This window comes from Schistocerca serialis, chromosome 1 (genome assembly GCF_023864345.2).
Source record: "Schistocerca serialis cubense isolate TAMUIC-IGC-003099 chromosome 1, iqSchSeri2.2, whole genome shotgun sequence".
Lineage (NCBI taxonomy): Eukaryota > Metazoa > Arthropoda > Insecta > Orthoptera > Acrididae > Schistocerca > Schistocerca serialis.
In genome coordinates this window covers 1,169,398,256-1,169,413,628 of record NC_064638.1, presented here as the reverse complement: position 1 = coordinate 1,169,413,628, position 15,373 = coordinate 1,169,398,256, and the positions used below count along the sequence as shown (strand labels likewise).

Below are 15,373 nucleotides of genomic sequence, written 5' to 3'. Positions count from 1 at the left end.
TGATGGCTCGTGTCATTTTAGTGTTGAACACTAGTCACCATTTTTCTGCCCAGTCAGTGAGGTTCTCGACCGTCCTCTGCAGCCAGCAACCCACCAGACGTGTGGGACCTCTCATGGTGTAGAACACTGTGTTATCAGCATACAACACCAGCTGTACAGGTGGACTCTGTGGTAGGTCTGCTGTGTACAGAATGTGTAGGATGGGATCAAGTGGGATGGGATCAACTATGCGGCCATGTGGAAAGCCATCCAGTATCGAGTAGGGATGCCATTCCCAGATCTCGTGTTGAATGTGTGGTCGTGGAGGTAGTTCTGTGTCAATCTCATGTATGACATACGTGGTACGACAATAGAGTGATAAGACTGATTTTCTTTGCAAGATGTGGCAACACTACAGGCTTGCGTAGGCACAATATCTTTGACCTTGGTGTACAAGCTGCTTCTAGTCCAAGTGGCGCATCGATACAACTGCTCAGTCGTGAGTTGTGCTGTAATAAGTTATACATGTTTGTGTCTCTCGTCACGAAAATGGAACCGCATAATATTGTGGTCCCCAAAAATCTCGCACCACAACAGCAAGAAACACGGAAAAATGTGGTAGCTGATCTGTTAGAGCAAACGGAAATCAATACAGAATTCCAGAATGAGATTTTCACTCTACAGCGGAGTGTGCGCTGATATGAAACCTCTTGGCAGATTAAAACTGTGTACCGGACCGAGACTCGAACTCGGAATCATTGCCTTTCGCGGGCAAGTGCTCTACCAAGTGAGCTACACAAGCACGACTCACGACCCATCCTCACAGATAGAGCACTTGCCTGCGAAAGACAAAGGTCCCGAGTTCGAGTCTCGGTTCGGCACACAGTTTTAATCTGCCAGGAAGTTTCAATCCAGAATTGTTGAGCCGTGTTATCACTGTTGATGAAAGTTGGTTTTTTCAGTAAGATCCAGACACAAAACGCCAAAGTCCGCAAGGGTGCTCAGAAGGATCACGCAGACCAAAAAAAGCTCGCATGTCAAAGTCAAAAGTGAAATGTATGCTTGTGTGCTTCTTTAACTACAAGGGAATTGTTCATAAGGAGTGGGTGCCTCCTGGACAAACAGTTAACCAATATTACTACAAAGAAATTTTAGAAAGACTTCGTAAAAGAGTTCTTCGTGTGTGCCAAAATTGCTGATAATTGGATTCTGCATCACGATAATACGCCATCCCATACTGCTCTGTCAGTACAGCAATTTCAGTACCACCACAGCCACCTTATACACCAGATATCGCTCCGTGCGACTTTTTTCCAAGAGTCAAAACGGCGGTCAAGGGACACGATTTTTCAAACAACACAAGAGGTCCAAAAAGCTGTGACGAGGGTCTCGGAGGATATTACAGAAGATGAGTTCCAGAAATGTTACCATCAGTGGCAGAAGCGCTGGAAAAAGTGTGTGCAATCAAAAGGGAACTACTTTGAAGGAGACAACACTAAACTTGACTAAAACGGCAAGCAACATTTCTTTTTCACAAAAGTCTCATTACTTTACTGTCACACCTCGTAGATCTTGAGGAAAAGTGCACTCCACCATGCCGCACGCCACCCCAGCGCACCCCACTCTACCCCACCCCATGTCACACAGAGTCCTGCTGCAACCGCTTCCATAAAGTGTGGGCGGGGTTTGTTCCAGGAGGCGGCAGCACCAGAGAAGGAGACAGCCCCCGGCAAGGGCGCGTCGGCCGCCCAGGAGGGCAGTCCCTTCAGCCGGAGGGCGCTGCTGCGCAGGCCCGTCCTCATCCCGCTGGCCCTCTCGCTCGCCCTGCTCGTCTTCCAGCAGCTCAGCGGTGGGTACAGTGTGTTAACTGTAAGATGGCAGAGATGTGTTGTGAGGGGAGTGCGGGGAGAGGGGGAAGTAAGCATTGGCTGGCGAGGGGAGAGGAGCCGTTGGGGAGGGGATAAGGCACGCCTACCAGTTGCAGTGCTGGCACTACAAATTGCGCGTCATGCTTACACGAAAGCAGACGAAAGGCTTGGGAGTAAAACTCGCTTTAAATGTTGTTCGTAAACGAAACTGAAATCGTCATGTACATTAAAATCTATATACAGGGTGAGTCACCTAACGTTACCGCTGGATATATTTCGTAAACAACATCAAATACTGACGAATCGATTCCACAGACCGAACGTGAGGAGAGGGGCTAGTGTAACTGTTTATACAAACCATACAAAAATGCATGGAAGTATGTTTTTTAACACAAACCTACGTTTTTTTAAATGGAACTCCGTTAGTTTTGTTAGCACATCTGAACATATAAACAAATACGTAATCAGTGCCGTTTCTTGCATTGTAAAATGTTGATTACATCCGGAGATATTGTAACCTAAAGTTGACGCTTGAGTACCACTCCTCCGCTGTTCGATCGTGTGTATCGGAGAGCACCGAATTACGTAGGGATCCAAAGGGAACGGTGATGGACCTTAGGTACAGAAGAGACTGGAACAGCACATTACGTCCACATGCTAACAACTTTTTATTGGTCTTTTTCACTGACGCACATGTACATTACCATGAGGGGTGAGGTACACGAACACTCGTGGTTTCCGTTTTCAATTACGGAGTGGAATAGTGTATCCCGACATGTCAGGCCAATAGATGTTCAATGTGGTGGCCATCATTTGCTGCACACAATTGCAATCTCTGGCGTAATGAATGTCGTACACACCGCAGTACATCTGGTGTAATGTCGCCGCAGGCTGCCACAATACGTTGTTTCATATCCTCTGGGGTTGTAGGCACATCACGGTACACATTCTCCTTTAGCGTACCCCACAGAAAGAAGTCCAGAGGTGTAAGATCAGGAGAACGGGCTGGCCAATTTATGCGTCATCCACGTCCTATGAAACGCCCGTCGAACATCCTGTCAAGGGTCAGCCTAGTGTTAATTGCGGAATGTGCAGGTGCACCATCTTGCTGATACAACATACGTCGACGCGTTTCCAGTGGGACATTTTCGAGCAACGTTGGCAGATCATTCTGTAGAAACGCGATATATGTAGCAGTGCTCTCCGATACACACGATCGAACAGCGGAGTGGTACTCAAGCGTCAACTTTAGGTTACAATATCTCCGGATGTAATTAACATTTTACAATGCAAGAAACGGCACTGATTACGTATTTGTTTATATGTTCAGATGTGCTAACAAAACTAACGGGGTTCCATTAAAAAAAACGTAGGTTTGTGTTAAAAAACATACTTCCGTGCATTTTAGTACGGTTTGTATTAAACAATTACACTAGCCCCTCTCCTCACGTTCGGTCTGTGAAATCGGTTCGTCAGTATTTGATGTGGTTTACGAAATATATCCAGCGGTAACGTTAGATGACTCACCCTGTACTGTATATAAAAATGAATGTATGTATGTTTGTCTACTACGCGCTCACAAACCATTCATCCGATTGCGGTGAAATTTTGGTGATTTGTTCTCCGTACGCCCAAGAAGGTTCCTAGATGAAAAAAAAAGAAATAAGACACATTCTTGAGGAGATGTGACGTCATAAACAATGAGATGCCACCACGGGAAAATACCCAGATTTATGCATCCACTGTTTGCGAATGAGAGCACTTAGCGACTAGCAGCAAACGTTACATACAATTTCAAACCTTTACGAAAATTTTTCTCGCTGACACCCCCACAAAATAATGAAAGGAAATAGGTTGCCGCTTACTACATTTTCTCAGTACATACCGTAAATCTGCCGCAGTAGACATGACGTTTTAATGTATTATTTCGTTACTATTAACTCTAATCGCAACATATTTCGCATACAGTATCCACATATATCAGTAAATGCGCCGGCAAATTTATGTCTCTTTACGACATATAATTCAGGAGATATGACGTGGTAAACATCGAGATGCGTGAAAAAGTGCGGCGTCAGCCATGACTTTTGTTCTATTATTTCTTCACTACTAACACTATTCGCAACACGTTTCGCAAACGTGTTTAAAAAAGTATATAAAACCACGGGCGTATTCCTAAAAAAACTCCCGATATGGGCCAGCAACTGCTTCTTCACTCATTTTGATAATGTTTAGCACAACTGCACAATAAAAACACGCAGAACAGTACAGCACGAAACAACAACGAAGCAGACGACAATGGCTACCTTGTAAAACACAGTCAGCTACGTAATGTTGACAGCAACCGAAACTGCGTGCCTACCGAAGCCTCCCGACGTTTACCGACTTCTACCGATTCAGGACTAGGGAGAGGTCTGCCATCTAAAAGTTTACACACTGTACCGCCTCTCCAGTGCAGGCCAGTTCAGGAGGTTGCTTGGCGAGCACCTGCTCGTCCCCTGGAAACTAAGCAATTGTTCCACTGCCCGCCATGTTTGTTTTTACATCTGGTACAGCAGTGAAACAGTAACAGTGAGAATGACACTGGTAACTCGGTATATAGTGTTTGACAGTGATGAAGACGATTAAAAGGAAAATGTAAGTGAAACATTATGTAAACAGACACACACTGTTATTAATGTCCGCCCCCGGTAGCTGAGTGGTCAGCGCGACATAATGTCAATCCTAAGGGCCCGGATTCGGTTCCCGGCTGGGTCGGAGATTTTCTCCGCTCAGGGACTGGATGTTGTGTTGTCTTAATCATAATCATTTCATCCCCGTCGACGCGCAAGTCGCCGAAGTGGCGTCAAATCGAAAGACTTGCACCCGGCGAACGGTCTACCCAACGGGAGGCCCCAATCACACGACACGACCGATTATTAATCTACCAGCATTTCGTACACTCCTGGAAATGGAAAAAAAACACATTGACACCAGTGTGTCAGACCCACCATACTTGCTCCGGACACTGCGAGAGGGCTGTACAAGCAATGATCACACGCACGGCACAGCGGACACACCAGGAACCGCGGTGTTGGCCGTCGAATGGCGCTAGCTGCGCAGCATTTGTGCACCGCCGCCGTCAGTGTCAGCCAGTTTGCCGTGGCATACGGAGCTCCATCGCAGTCTTTAACACTGGTAGCATGCCGCGACAGCGTGGACGTGAACCGTATGTGCAGTTGACGGACTTTGAGCGAGGGCGTATAGTGGGCATGCGGGAGGCCGGGTGGACGTACCGCCGAATTGCTCAACACGTGGGGCGTGAGGTCTCCACAGTACATCGATGTTGTCGCCAGTGGTCGGCGGAAGGTGCACGTGCCCGTCGACCTGGGACCGGACCGCAGCGACGCACGGATGCACGCCAAGACCGTAGGGGGCCGCACCGCCACTTCCCAGCAAATTAGGGACACTGTTGCTCCTGGGGTATCGGCGAGGACCATTCGCAACCGTCTCCATGACGCTGGGCTACGGTCCCGCACACCGTTAGGCCGTCTTCCGCTCACGCCCCAACATCGTGCAGCCCGCCTCCAGTGGTGTCGCGACAGGCGTGAATGGAGGGACGAATGGAGACGTGTCGTCTTCAGCGATGAGAGTCGCTTCTGCCTTGGTGCCAATGATGGTCGTATGCGTGTTTGGCGCCGTGCAGGTGAGCGCCACAATCAGGACTGCATACGACCGAGGCACACAGGGCCAACACCCGGCATCATGGTGTGGGGAGCGATCTCCTACACTGGCCGTACACCACTGGTGATCGTCGAGGGGACACTGAATAGTGCACGGTACATCCAAACCGTCATCGAACCCATCGTTCTACCATTCCTAGACCGGCAAGGGAACTTGCTGTTCCAACAGGACAATGCACGTCCGCATGTATCCCGTGCCACCCAACGTGCTCTAGAAGGTGTAAGTCAACTACCCTGGCCAGCAAGATCTCCGGATCTGTCCCCCATTGAGCATGTTTGGGACTGGATGAAGCGTCGTCTCACGCGGTCTGCACGTCCAGCACGAACGCTGGTCCAACTGAGGCGCCAGGTGGAAATGGCACGGCAAGCCGTTCCACAGGACTACATCCAGCATCTCTACGATCGTCTCCATGGGAGAATAGCAGCCTGCATTGCTGCGAAAGGTGGATATACACTGTACTAGTGCCGACATTGTGCATGCTCTGTTGCCTGTGTCTATGTGCCTGTGGGTCTGTCAGTGTGATCATGTGATGTATCTGACCCCAGGAATGTGTCAATAAAGTTTCCCCTTCCTGGGACAATGAATTCAAGGTGTTCTTATTTCAATTTCCAGGAGTGTATTTGGAATGGCTTATCTTGTGCTTAAATTAACCTATAATCTTGCAATGTTCATCGCTTACGTATGTTACTAGACAAATGTTTTCCCGATATTTCATTACTCTGCATTTATTATTGTTTGATGTTGCGATTTTTCGCCTCATTGTAGTTGGAAGTTTGCACGATTGCGTGCGTGTAAATACCGCGATACGGCAGCACTGCACAGCTCACTTGCCAAGTCTTGGAGGTTATGCTTCAGTGAATTATACGAATCGTTTTTTGATGGTTACCACAAGCGACTAGTGAATTGGCGTGATTTCTCAGACTGCTAAAAAAGGCAGCTCGTTGGTGGCGCGAGCATCTGTGACGGAAACAGGTCAATTGTTTATCGTTTCAGCGAACAACTGTATCGACGGGAATGACAGCACAGACAAAAATGCTAAAACGTCATCGGCGAGAAGGAATAGTGGACGAAAGAAGTTACCTGTCAGAGACCGACGAGCATTTTAAATGATTGTGGCCAGATAACATAGAACTGCTGTGGCGAAAGTGACTGCAGAACTCAGCACTCCTTGGGGAAAATTTTGTTGACGAAACCAGTGCGGCGGGAGGCTCACAAGGCTAACATTCATGGAAGGGCTGCAAATGCGAGACCCTTAATAACGGAAGCCAATGCAAAGCTACGAAAGAAGTGTTTCCACTGTCATAAAACCTGAAAACTTGATGACTGTAAGAATATGGTATGGTCCGATGAATCACCATTTTCATTCTTTCCTACAAAAAGCTGGTATTATGTATTGACAACCCCAAATGAAACCTACGAGCTGACCTGCTTCCGTGCTGCAGGCAAGCGTGGGGGAGGTTCCGTTATGATTTGGGTGGCTATATTGTAGTATTCAGCTGGTCCTGCCATTACCTTCACTGGCCGAATGTATTACTCGACCTCCCCGACAATGAAATGCTTACTGTGACTGGCATGTTGTTGCCAAACGCTGCCATTTTCCAATATGATAATGTGCTCATACACACAGCCAAGAAAGGTTCTGGCATGGTTTGTGGAGAATTATATAATTAAACATCTTCCTTGGCCAACACAATCGCCATCATTGAACCGTTATCGGGAGCTTAGGAGCGTAAAATGAGGAGCAGGTTTGCGGCTCCAAAATTGCTACGGAAACTATTCAGCATTCTACATATGTATTCTGCTACGAAGTTCAGCTGTTCTCAAAGCCATTGGTGGCTAAGCTGCTTATCAAAAAATAAATAATGTGTCTATGTCAGGTGTTCATATTATTCCATCCACCCTGTGTAGGTCAAACTGTATGAGCTTCCGTCACTAACTTACTTAATGCCGAAATATTACAGTAATTATGGCCATTAATGAAATAAGAATCGGCTTTTATCATGAGTGGGGCAACGGCCTTGCCGCAGTGGATACACCGGTTCCCGTCAGATCACTGAAGTAAAGCGCTGTCGGGCGTGGCCGCCATGCGCTTTTGCCATTTTTCGGGGTGCACTCAGCCTCGTGATGCCAATTGATGAGCTACTCGACCACACTGTAGCGGCTTCGGTCAAGAATACCATCATAACGATGGGGAGAGCGGTGTGCTGACCACACGCCCCTCCTATCTGCATCCTCCACTGAGGATGACGCGGCGGTCGGATGGTTCCGGTAGGCCACTCGTGTCCTGAAGATGGAGTGCTTTTATCATGAGTTGGTGGCCGAGATTTAGAAGGCGGTATAGGCACATGATCTCTCCGTGTACGGCCATTCTTTGAAAACCACTGTGGCATTCCTGGTAGAGGCTGCTTGCCATATTATCACGTATTAGATTTGCTTTCCTTTCCATTTGTGTACGAATCATGGGAAGGATAATTGCTTAAATACCTCTGTGCTTGCTGTAATCAGTATAATTATGTCTTCGCAATCCCTACAGGAGGCAGTATTGAGGGGGGTTATAACACATTCTTCGGCTAAGACTGGTTCTTCCAGCTTTGTGAGCAGACTATTTTGTCAAATGACGACATTTTGGGAGAGACGGTTTATGATACAGAATGATATTGGAACACAGCAGCAAGCCGCCACAATTTGATTTTGATTTAGGTAAGTTAACAAAGCACCATTACCAATTTTGGGTATATATATGTGTCATTAGATATGTTGCATGCATGTTCCAGAAGGAACTTTACACGCTAAACTATAAGTAAAGTTTCCCCATCAATCTGTGGATCAATTTACTAATCTTACAATATTGTGTTTTACCTGCAGCCAACAAGTTCTTTTTTATTTTATTTTATAGATGTCCATCTCACTGCATGGACGAAGGCCTTCAGCTGATATTATATATATATATATATATATATATATATATATATATATATATATATATATATATATATATATATATAGGAGAAAAGTACCACTACAGCTGTATCTTGAGAATGTCTTTATTCTGTCGCACGACTAGTTTCGGCGGGACATTAGCGCCATCCTCAGGCCCCAACACTGCCAAAAGAGTATTTGATTTCCTTGCCGCATTCACTATGGGATCCTTGTTATTAGTACAGTGGACTAGCTTTCATCAGTTGTCTATCAGTCTCCAGTCGACATGTTGATGGATTCCTGATGAAAGCTAGCCCACTGCACTAATAACAAGGATCCCATAGTAAATACGGCAAGGGAATCAAATATTCTTTTGGCAGCGTTTGGGTCTGAGGATGGCGCTAATGTCCCGGCGAAACTAGTCCAGTGGTGGAATAAAGACATTCTCAAGATACAGCTGTAGTGCTACTTTTTGTTGTATACCAAAATGTTTTACTACACTAAACAAATAAAAAAAATTATTGCACTGTTGTCAGAACCTGTGGTTATTAATTGTCGCATTACCAATCGGGGGTGGAGGGTACTTTACGTCCAACTTTTGTGAGTATTGTAATCTAGCTAGTTGCTAAACATTTTAAAATTTTGAAAAAGGTATTTATTGTTTTTAATTAATTCTTCTACCAGATTCGATAAATGTTGTAAATTTTTCAATTAAACTTAACCCAAAAATTTAAGTCTTATTAATAGATGCCAGTTTCCACAAAAAATGAAAGTCAATATTTTCAGGTTCAGGACCTTATTTACACATCAGTATTTCTGTAACAATGACGTTGTGAGTAAAAGTCAACAACAATTCACGAAATTTGAATTTTTAATTTTTTTGTGGTAGTCATAATGTACCCCAAGCTTGATAGTACACTTTATTGAAAACACGTTGATATTGCTAATAGCGTGCTAAAAGGGATTTTCTGGTTCTGGTCCAGTAAGAGCACCCTCGTGGTTATCTCATGCCCCACGACGGTAAATTTGTACATCAGTCTGGTAATTCGACCTGTTTTGCTGCCATTCTTGAACAGCAGCTTGGGGGGGGGGGGGGGGGTGTTTCCAACAGGATAACGCTCGTACACATACCGATGACGTAACCCAGCACGCTGTAAAGAAGTCGACTTGTTGTCTTTGCCTCCACGGTCAACAGATCTGTCTCAAATGGAGCTCATATGGCACATCTTTGGACGACAACTCTAGTGTCGTCCACAACAGCATTAACCGTTCCATATAAACCGACCAAATGAAACAGGCATAGAAATCCATTCCACAAACTGACAACCATCACCTGTACAGCACAATGCATGCACTTTTTCATGCTTGCATTCAGTATCCTGGCTGTTACAGCGGTTATTAATGTACCTGTATTTCACATTTGCAATAGCTTATCTCGCGCTTACAGTAATCTGTGATCTTGTAATGGTAATCACTTACATACGTTATCTACACAAACGTAATCCCGAAATTTCATTACTCTATAGTCTATTCACCGAGAGCTGCGACGAAACATTAACAGTGTCACGTGAGCGACTAAGCTCGTTTCCAGAGAAAGCATTCGGTGTTCACGTGATACGTAGGGGTGTGGAAAATCCTTGGCGCACGCTTTGCTGCTGGCGGCGTTCGGCTGGCAGCCGAGCTGTCGCAACGAACCGTGAGAAACCTGGACAACAATGTACGAAATAAATTTAACAATAATGTTAAACTGAGTTCATTCTGTCGAAGCAGATTTATTTTCGTTCAGGTTGCTAACAAAACGCTCCATTCAAACACAAATAATTGTTAATTTTAATAACAATACCAGTAATAATAATGATAAAGGACGAAACAAGGTTCATTCTGTCGAACTTGAAATGTTTTCATTGAGGTTTATAATAAACCGCTCCTCTCTCTCCTCTCTAATTTCCACATTTGCGTTTCCACTTTTTCTACGACATGGAGGACGCACTTGTTCCAATCCTGTGCAGTCACTGTTCTTACTGCTTCTTCTAGCAGTACTTGAACTTCCGGCGTTTTGTATGTTTTGTTTTTCGCTGCGACATAGCTTTTGATTCTAGCCCACACTAACTCGATGGCGTTTAATTCACAGTGGTACGGAGTAATTCTGAGAACAGTTTTCCCTACATTCTTCGCCATTTCATCTATTGCGTATTCGTTGTGCGCTGTTCTGTGATTTTTTAACTATATCTAAAAGTTCTTTCTTCAACAGACCGTCTTCGAAATCGATGTTTTTAGATTTTAGCCGCTCTGATATATCGTGCTTATTGGAATTCGCATTGGGAACTTTTTCTTTTCTCTGAGAATGGTACGGCGCGTTATCAAGAACAATAACTGCATTTTCCTGAAGCCGAGGAAGAACATCTTGAAACCACTTCTCGAAGGTTTCGGCGCACATCTCCTCATGATAATCTCCACTTTTCTTGGATTCGAAAGTCCAGAAACATCCTTCAACGAACCCTGCTTTGCTGCCATTGTGTGCGATAATCAGACGTTTCCCTTTACCTGATGGGCCCTTGCTTCCGGTGGATAATCCGGACAGAAACGCTTGTTTTGAGGAATTTATAGTGTCATCTACCCAGACGTAACTTCCTCCATAAAATGATGTCAACCCTGTCTATATAGCATGCTATCGTGCCCACGCCGGACATATTTGAAATTCATTTCTCTCAATAACTTATAAAATGTAGTTGTCCAAAAATTGCCCAGATCTGCATCTTCATTCACGACCGTAAGCACTTTGTCTATTGTTGGCAATTCGTTACGAAAAAAAAATTCGTGTACTTTCCTTCGTATCGCATTTCTATCGAAGTCATCAACACTTTCAGAAAGTTTCTGTCGTAATTTTCCTTTCTTGGGGGACTTCAAAGAGTGTGTGGCCTTATACTCACTTGTCACACGATACACTGAAGAACGTCCAACACCTGTAGCTGCAGCTGTTTTCGAAACAATGTCACTCATCGACTGCTCTGGATGTAACAGTTCCGTTTTATACACATTAAGCAACATATGCTTCTCAGAATAACTTAATGATTTCTACTTTGCTCGCTTCTTTGGTGGACTAGGAACTGACACGTCGACCTCGCTCACTGAATCCGTGGGTGACTTAATGAGGACAGCCGTATGTGATGCTAATGAAATATGTGAATATATAAAATAAGAAACCATGCGATGCTATTGGATGCGCACATAAACAGTGAATGCTCAGCGTGACTACAAACTCATATACTTACTCTAATAATCAACAACTAGTCTTTCAAGCGTCTTTACAGATGAACTTAAGATATCCTGAAATCGCCGCTGTACAACACCCACTAACGAGCTCATACCTGCAAAAAAGGACAAACGGTTGCACCCATTGCATTCGAACAAACTACAAAATTAAATTCAGACCTTTCTGAAACTTTTCTCGCTTACACCCCCACAAAAAAATTTAAAGGGGAAAAGTCTGTCGCTTACTATATTTCGGATGATGATTTGGTAAAAGTTCTGCATCAGACGTGAGATTTTAATTTATTACTTCACTATTACTGACTCTATTGGGCAGAAAATTTGCAGACGTCATCAACATATACTACTTAAGGCAATTATAAAATTATTTTGCTGTGCGACACACAGTTTAGGAGATATGGCGTGATAAATATAGAGTAACGCGAAAAAACAACTTTTCCTGAAAGCTTAAATATTTATCTTTTTCAGTGACAATAAATTTTAATGTAATGTAAAAAAAATGTGTCGGAAGGTAGTTCTCGGATCACTTTATCATTTTCAAGTCCCAAATTATAAAAAACACAACTTTCATTTTTTCATTTCTGACGCCCCTGCCTTGTACACCCCTCGTCGGCAGCGCTGTGGCCACGCGCCTTGCCGTGTTTACAGTACGTCTCTTGTTTCGGTGAATGGAGTTCTATATAAATTATTTTTTTGGTGTTGCGATTTTTCCCGTCATTGTAAGTGAACCAAAAGCTGAAGCGCATCCACAATATATAATCTTTGGTGCCTCCAAACGAATGTTAATAGTAAAGAAAACAGTTGTAGGTGTGTGTGAAAACAACGCGAATCTAAGTTGTTGGAAAAAAACCGATAAAAACAAAGTGTCCCAGGTAGTGATTTAACGTAAGCTGCATTTTGATACGAGTGTGTGAGCACAACTATCATTGTCACATTTCTGGATCTATGTATTTTTTGTATAAGCTACGTGAACTCACACGTGAACCAACGTAGCATATGTTTCGATAATGTATGCAAGCCATTGCGCGACGAATGTTTAAACTCAAAACTAGCAACTGTGGTTTTCCAAGAAAGTACTCCAAAACCAAATAGTGGCTCGTTGCTGCTGTACGCTATCAAGATCAGGCTTTCGAGGCATAGTTTTTTTTTTTTTTCTTTGAGTGTCTACCAGTTCACATTTCGAAGCAGTCCTCGTACGCTCTCCTGTAAGTCAAACAGCCCTGAGACCATTCGTGCTGCCCTTCCGACTATACGTTCATATCCTATAAGGGGTAATACTACCGATAGTAGTGTGACGTAGCCAACCGTAGCCCTTACGTATCGTTGTTCCACTGGGACACTCGGAGCTTAGCGCGCCTTTTCCATGAGAAGGCACTGTCTTGCTGTTTTGTTCAAAAATGTCCAGCCGCTACCATTCGCTCGTCTTTATGCGAGAGAGGATAGTCGTTGTTCCGGTTTCGTGTGCAACGGCAGTACTCGATCGAGTGGTACCCAAAGGTATGAACTGTTTGCTTATGTTGACAAAATTCAGTTTGGAAGTTTTCTGTCGAATGGTAGGGCAGCAGTGATTTCGCGGAGGTTGCGCGCAATAACACATGAAATTAGTATACAAATCAGTATCATAATTCTTATTCAGTAGCATCTGTTGGTGGGCTTTATTATTACATGATCTTTTATCAAGATAATCGGGAACTTTTATAACGCGGTAACTTAATCTGGAAAAGCAATACAACATTGGGAGACTTCAATGTGAAACTGGAACTGAGTTTAACTGTTAGCATGAGCATTGTTGGTCTAGCCTTTGTGAAGGAGTGCGATGCTTACGAACTCAAGGGACAAAGTAAATGCTATGAAATAGACTTGGCCACTGTCTCTATGTTTCGATACAGTGTATCGATACGTGGAACTGTTTCAGTGTTTCGGAACGGCTGTGGTTCACTGTTTCGAAACAGTGGTCTTTCATTCCGTCCCTGTCTCGGATAACCGGACCGGATTCGATCTCGAGCTAGCCACAGAAACTGTATCGTTGTTTCAAAATAAGGCTGTTTCAGTCCACCTGTGCTTGGAACGGACTAATTGTGTCGAAACAGTGATGTTTCATTCCGCTCTGTGTCGGACGAGATTCGGGCTCGGCACAGGTACTGAAACACAACATACCACTTCATGAAACACTTTCAAGAACGTCGAAATCTTTTTGACAAGCAATAGCATGAAGCTTAAGATTTCCGAAAATAAAGCTTCGTCTCTAGCTGACTGTCCTATTTCGAAATGGCGTAACATCTGCTTTATAAACACTAACCAAACAATAAAACTACGCATACTATTCACATTCAAAATAATAAATATGTGAAAATAATTCAGTTAAATTACCCTTTTTTTTTATAACACACGCTTCTCTGTTCATGTACAGTAATCATATTAAGCAACGCAAGTAAGCCTACAACATTTTGAATAAAAAAAGGCGTATAGTGACAGTTATTAGACATATACATAAATTTGATGTAGGTATGTAAGTAATCTGTTTGACATATCACTGATAGTGTAATGGTGAACGGGAAGGGCTGGGATCCATGGTGAACGGTTCGAAAAACCTTGAAAGACAAAATTTTTTCTGTTATATTTTGTTATTTATTCGAATTATTTGGCGTTATTTGTGAGTCTATAGTCACTGTGCCTATTATCCAGAATGATTCCATTTGTGTGCACGGAAATTAGCAGGATGGGTATATTACCCATACAAACGGAATGTGTCCCAGTAGCATATCCGTCGTTTCTGCAGTTTGCTCCCACCTCCAGTTCCGTTCGTGGTGGTTCTTCTGTCTTCAGCTATGGCTGTCCTCAGCCAATTGAAAAAGTATGAAAGTCACACGACACGAAAGCAGCGCATTTGCTGCAGGAAATACGAAACTGCCAAGACGCCCAAGTGATAGTTTCATACTTTCTGCGAAATGATTAGCGCTCTCGCACCTCATTTGTGTTTATATGGACATACTTATACAGTACACATTCAAGATGATAAAATGTGTAGGTTTATTAGATTACAAAACACAAACTGTTTCACCGTTTCGAAACAGCGGATCGAAACATTACATTGTACTGTTTCATTTGTTTCGAAACAGTTATGTGTTTCAGTTTGCCCATCTCTACTATGAAATGTTCTTCTTTCAACGGAACGTTTTCATTTAAAGGACATCATTTTCGGCGTTGACTGTAGAAATTATTTATTTCACACTTGAAGTTTCGGCCTTTAGGCAATTTTCAAGTGGTACGGCAAAAGATTTTGCTCCAGCAGATGTCAGACTTAAAAATACTGCAACACGTATATATGTCATTGTCAAAAATGGACCTTATATATGCCGGAGGATTTTAAAGTCTGACATGTGTTGAGACAGAATCTTTTGCGGTACCACTTGAAAATGGCCTAAAGGCCGAAACTGCGATTGTGAAATAAATTATTTCTACAGGCGCTGGTAAATAAAATATCCTTTAAAAAATTCTACATAGCTGTGAACCCCGATCATCAGAAGTTAATCACGTTTCATTTAAACTGAAGAACTTGAAAAGCTGTGTCCCTCATCTGGATTAGAGTCGAGGAGCGCAACTGCAGTGTTCTT

The 15,373-nt window shown here is 43.7% G+C and overlaps 1 protein-coding gene across 1 annotated transcript in view; it reads left to right on the top strand.

Moving 5' to 3' along the window:
* LOC126456267 (facilitated trehalose transporter Tret1-2 homolog) overlaps positions 1 to 15,373 on the top strand; it is a 144,493-nt gene that overhangs the window by 108,119 nt on the left and 21,001 nt on the right. Inside the window, exon 6 of the mRNA XM_050092022.1 lies at positions 1,675 to 1,828. Within this exon, the coding sequence (XP_049947979.1) occupies positions 1,675 to 1,828 (154 nt within the window). The remainder of the gene's footprint in view (positions 1 to 1,674; positions 1,829 to 15,373) is intronic.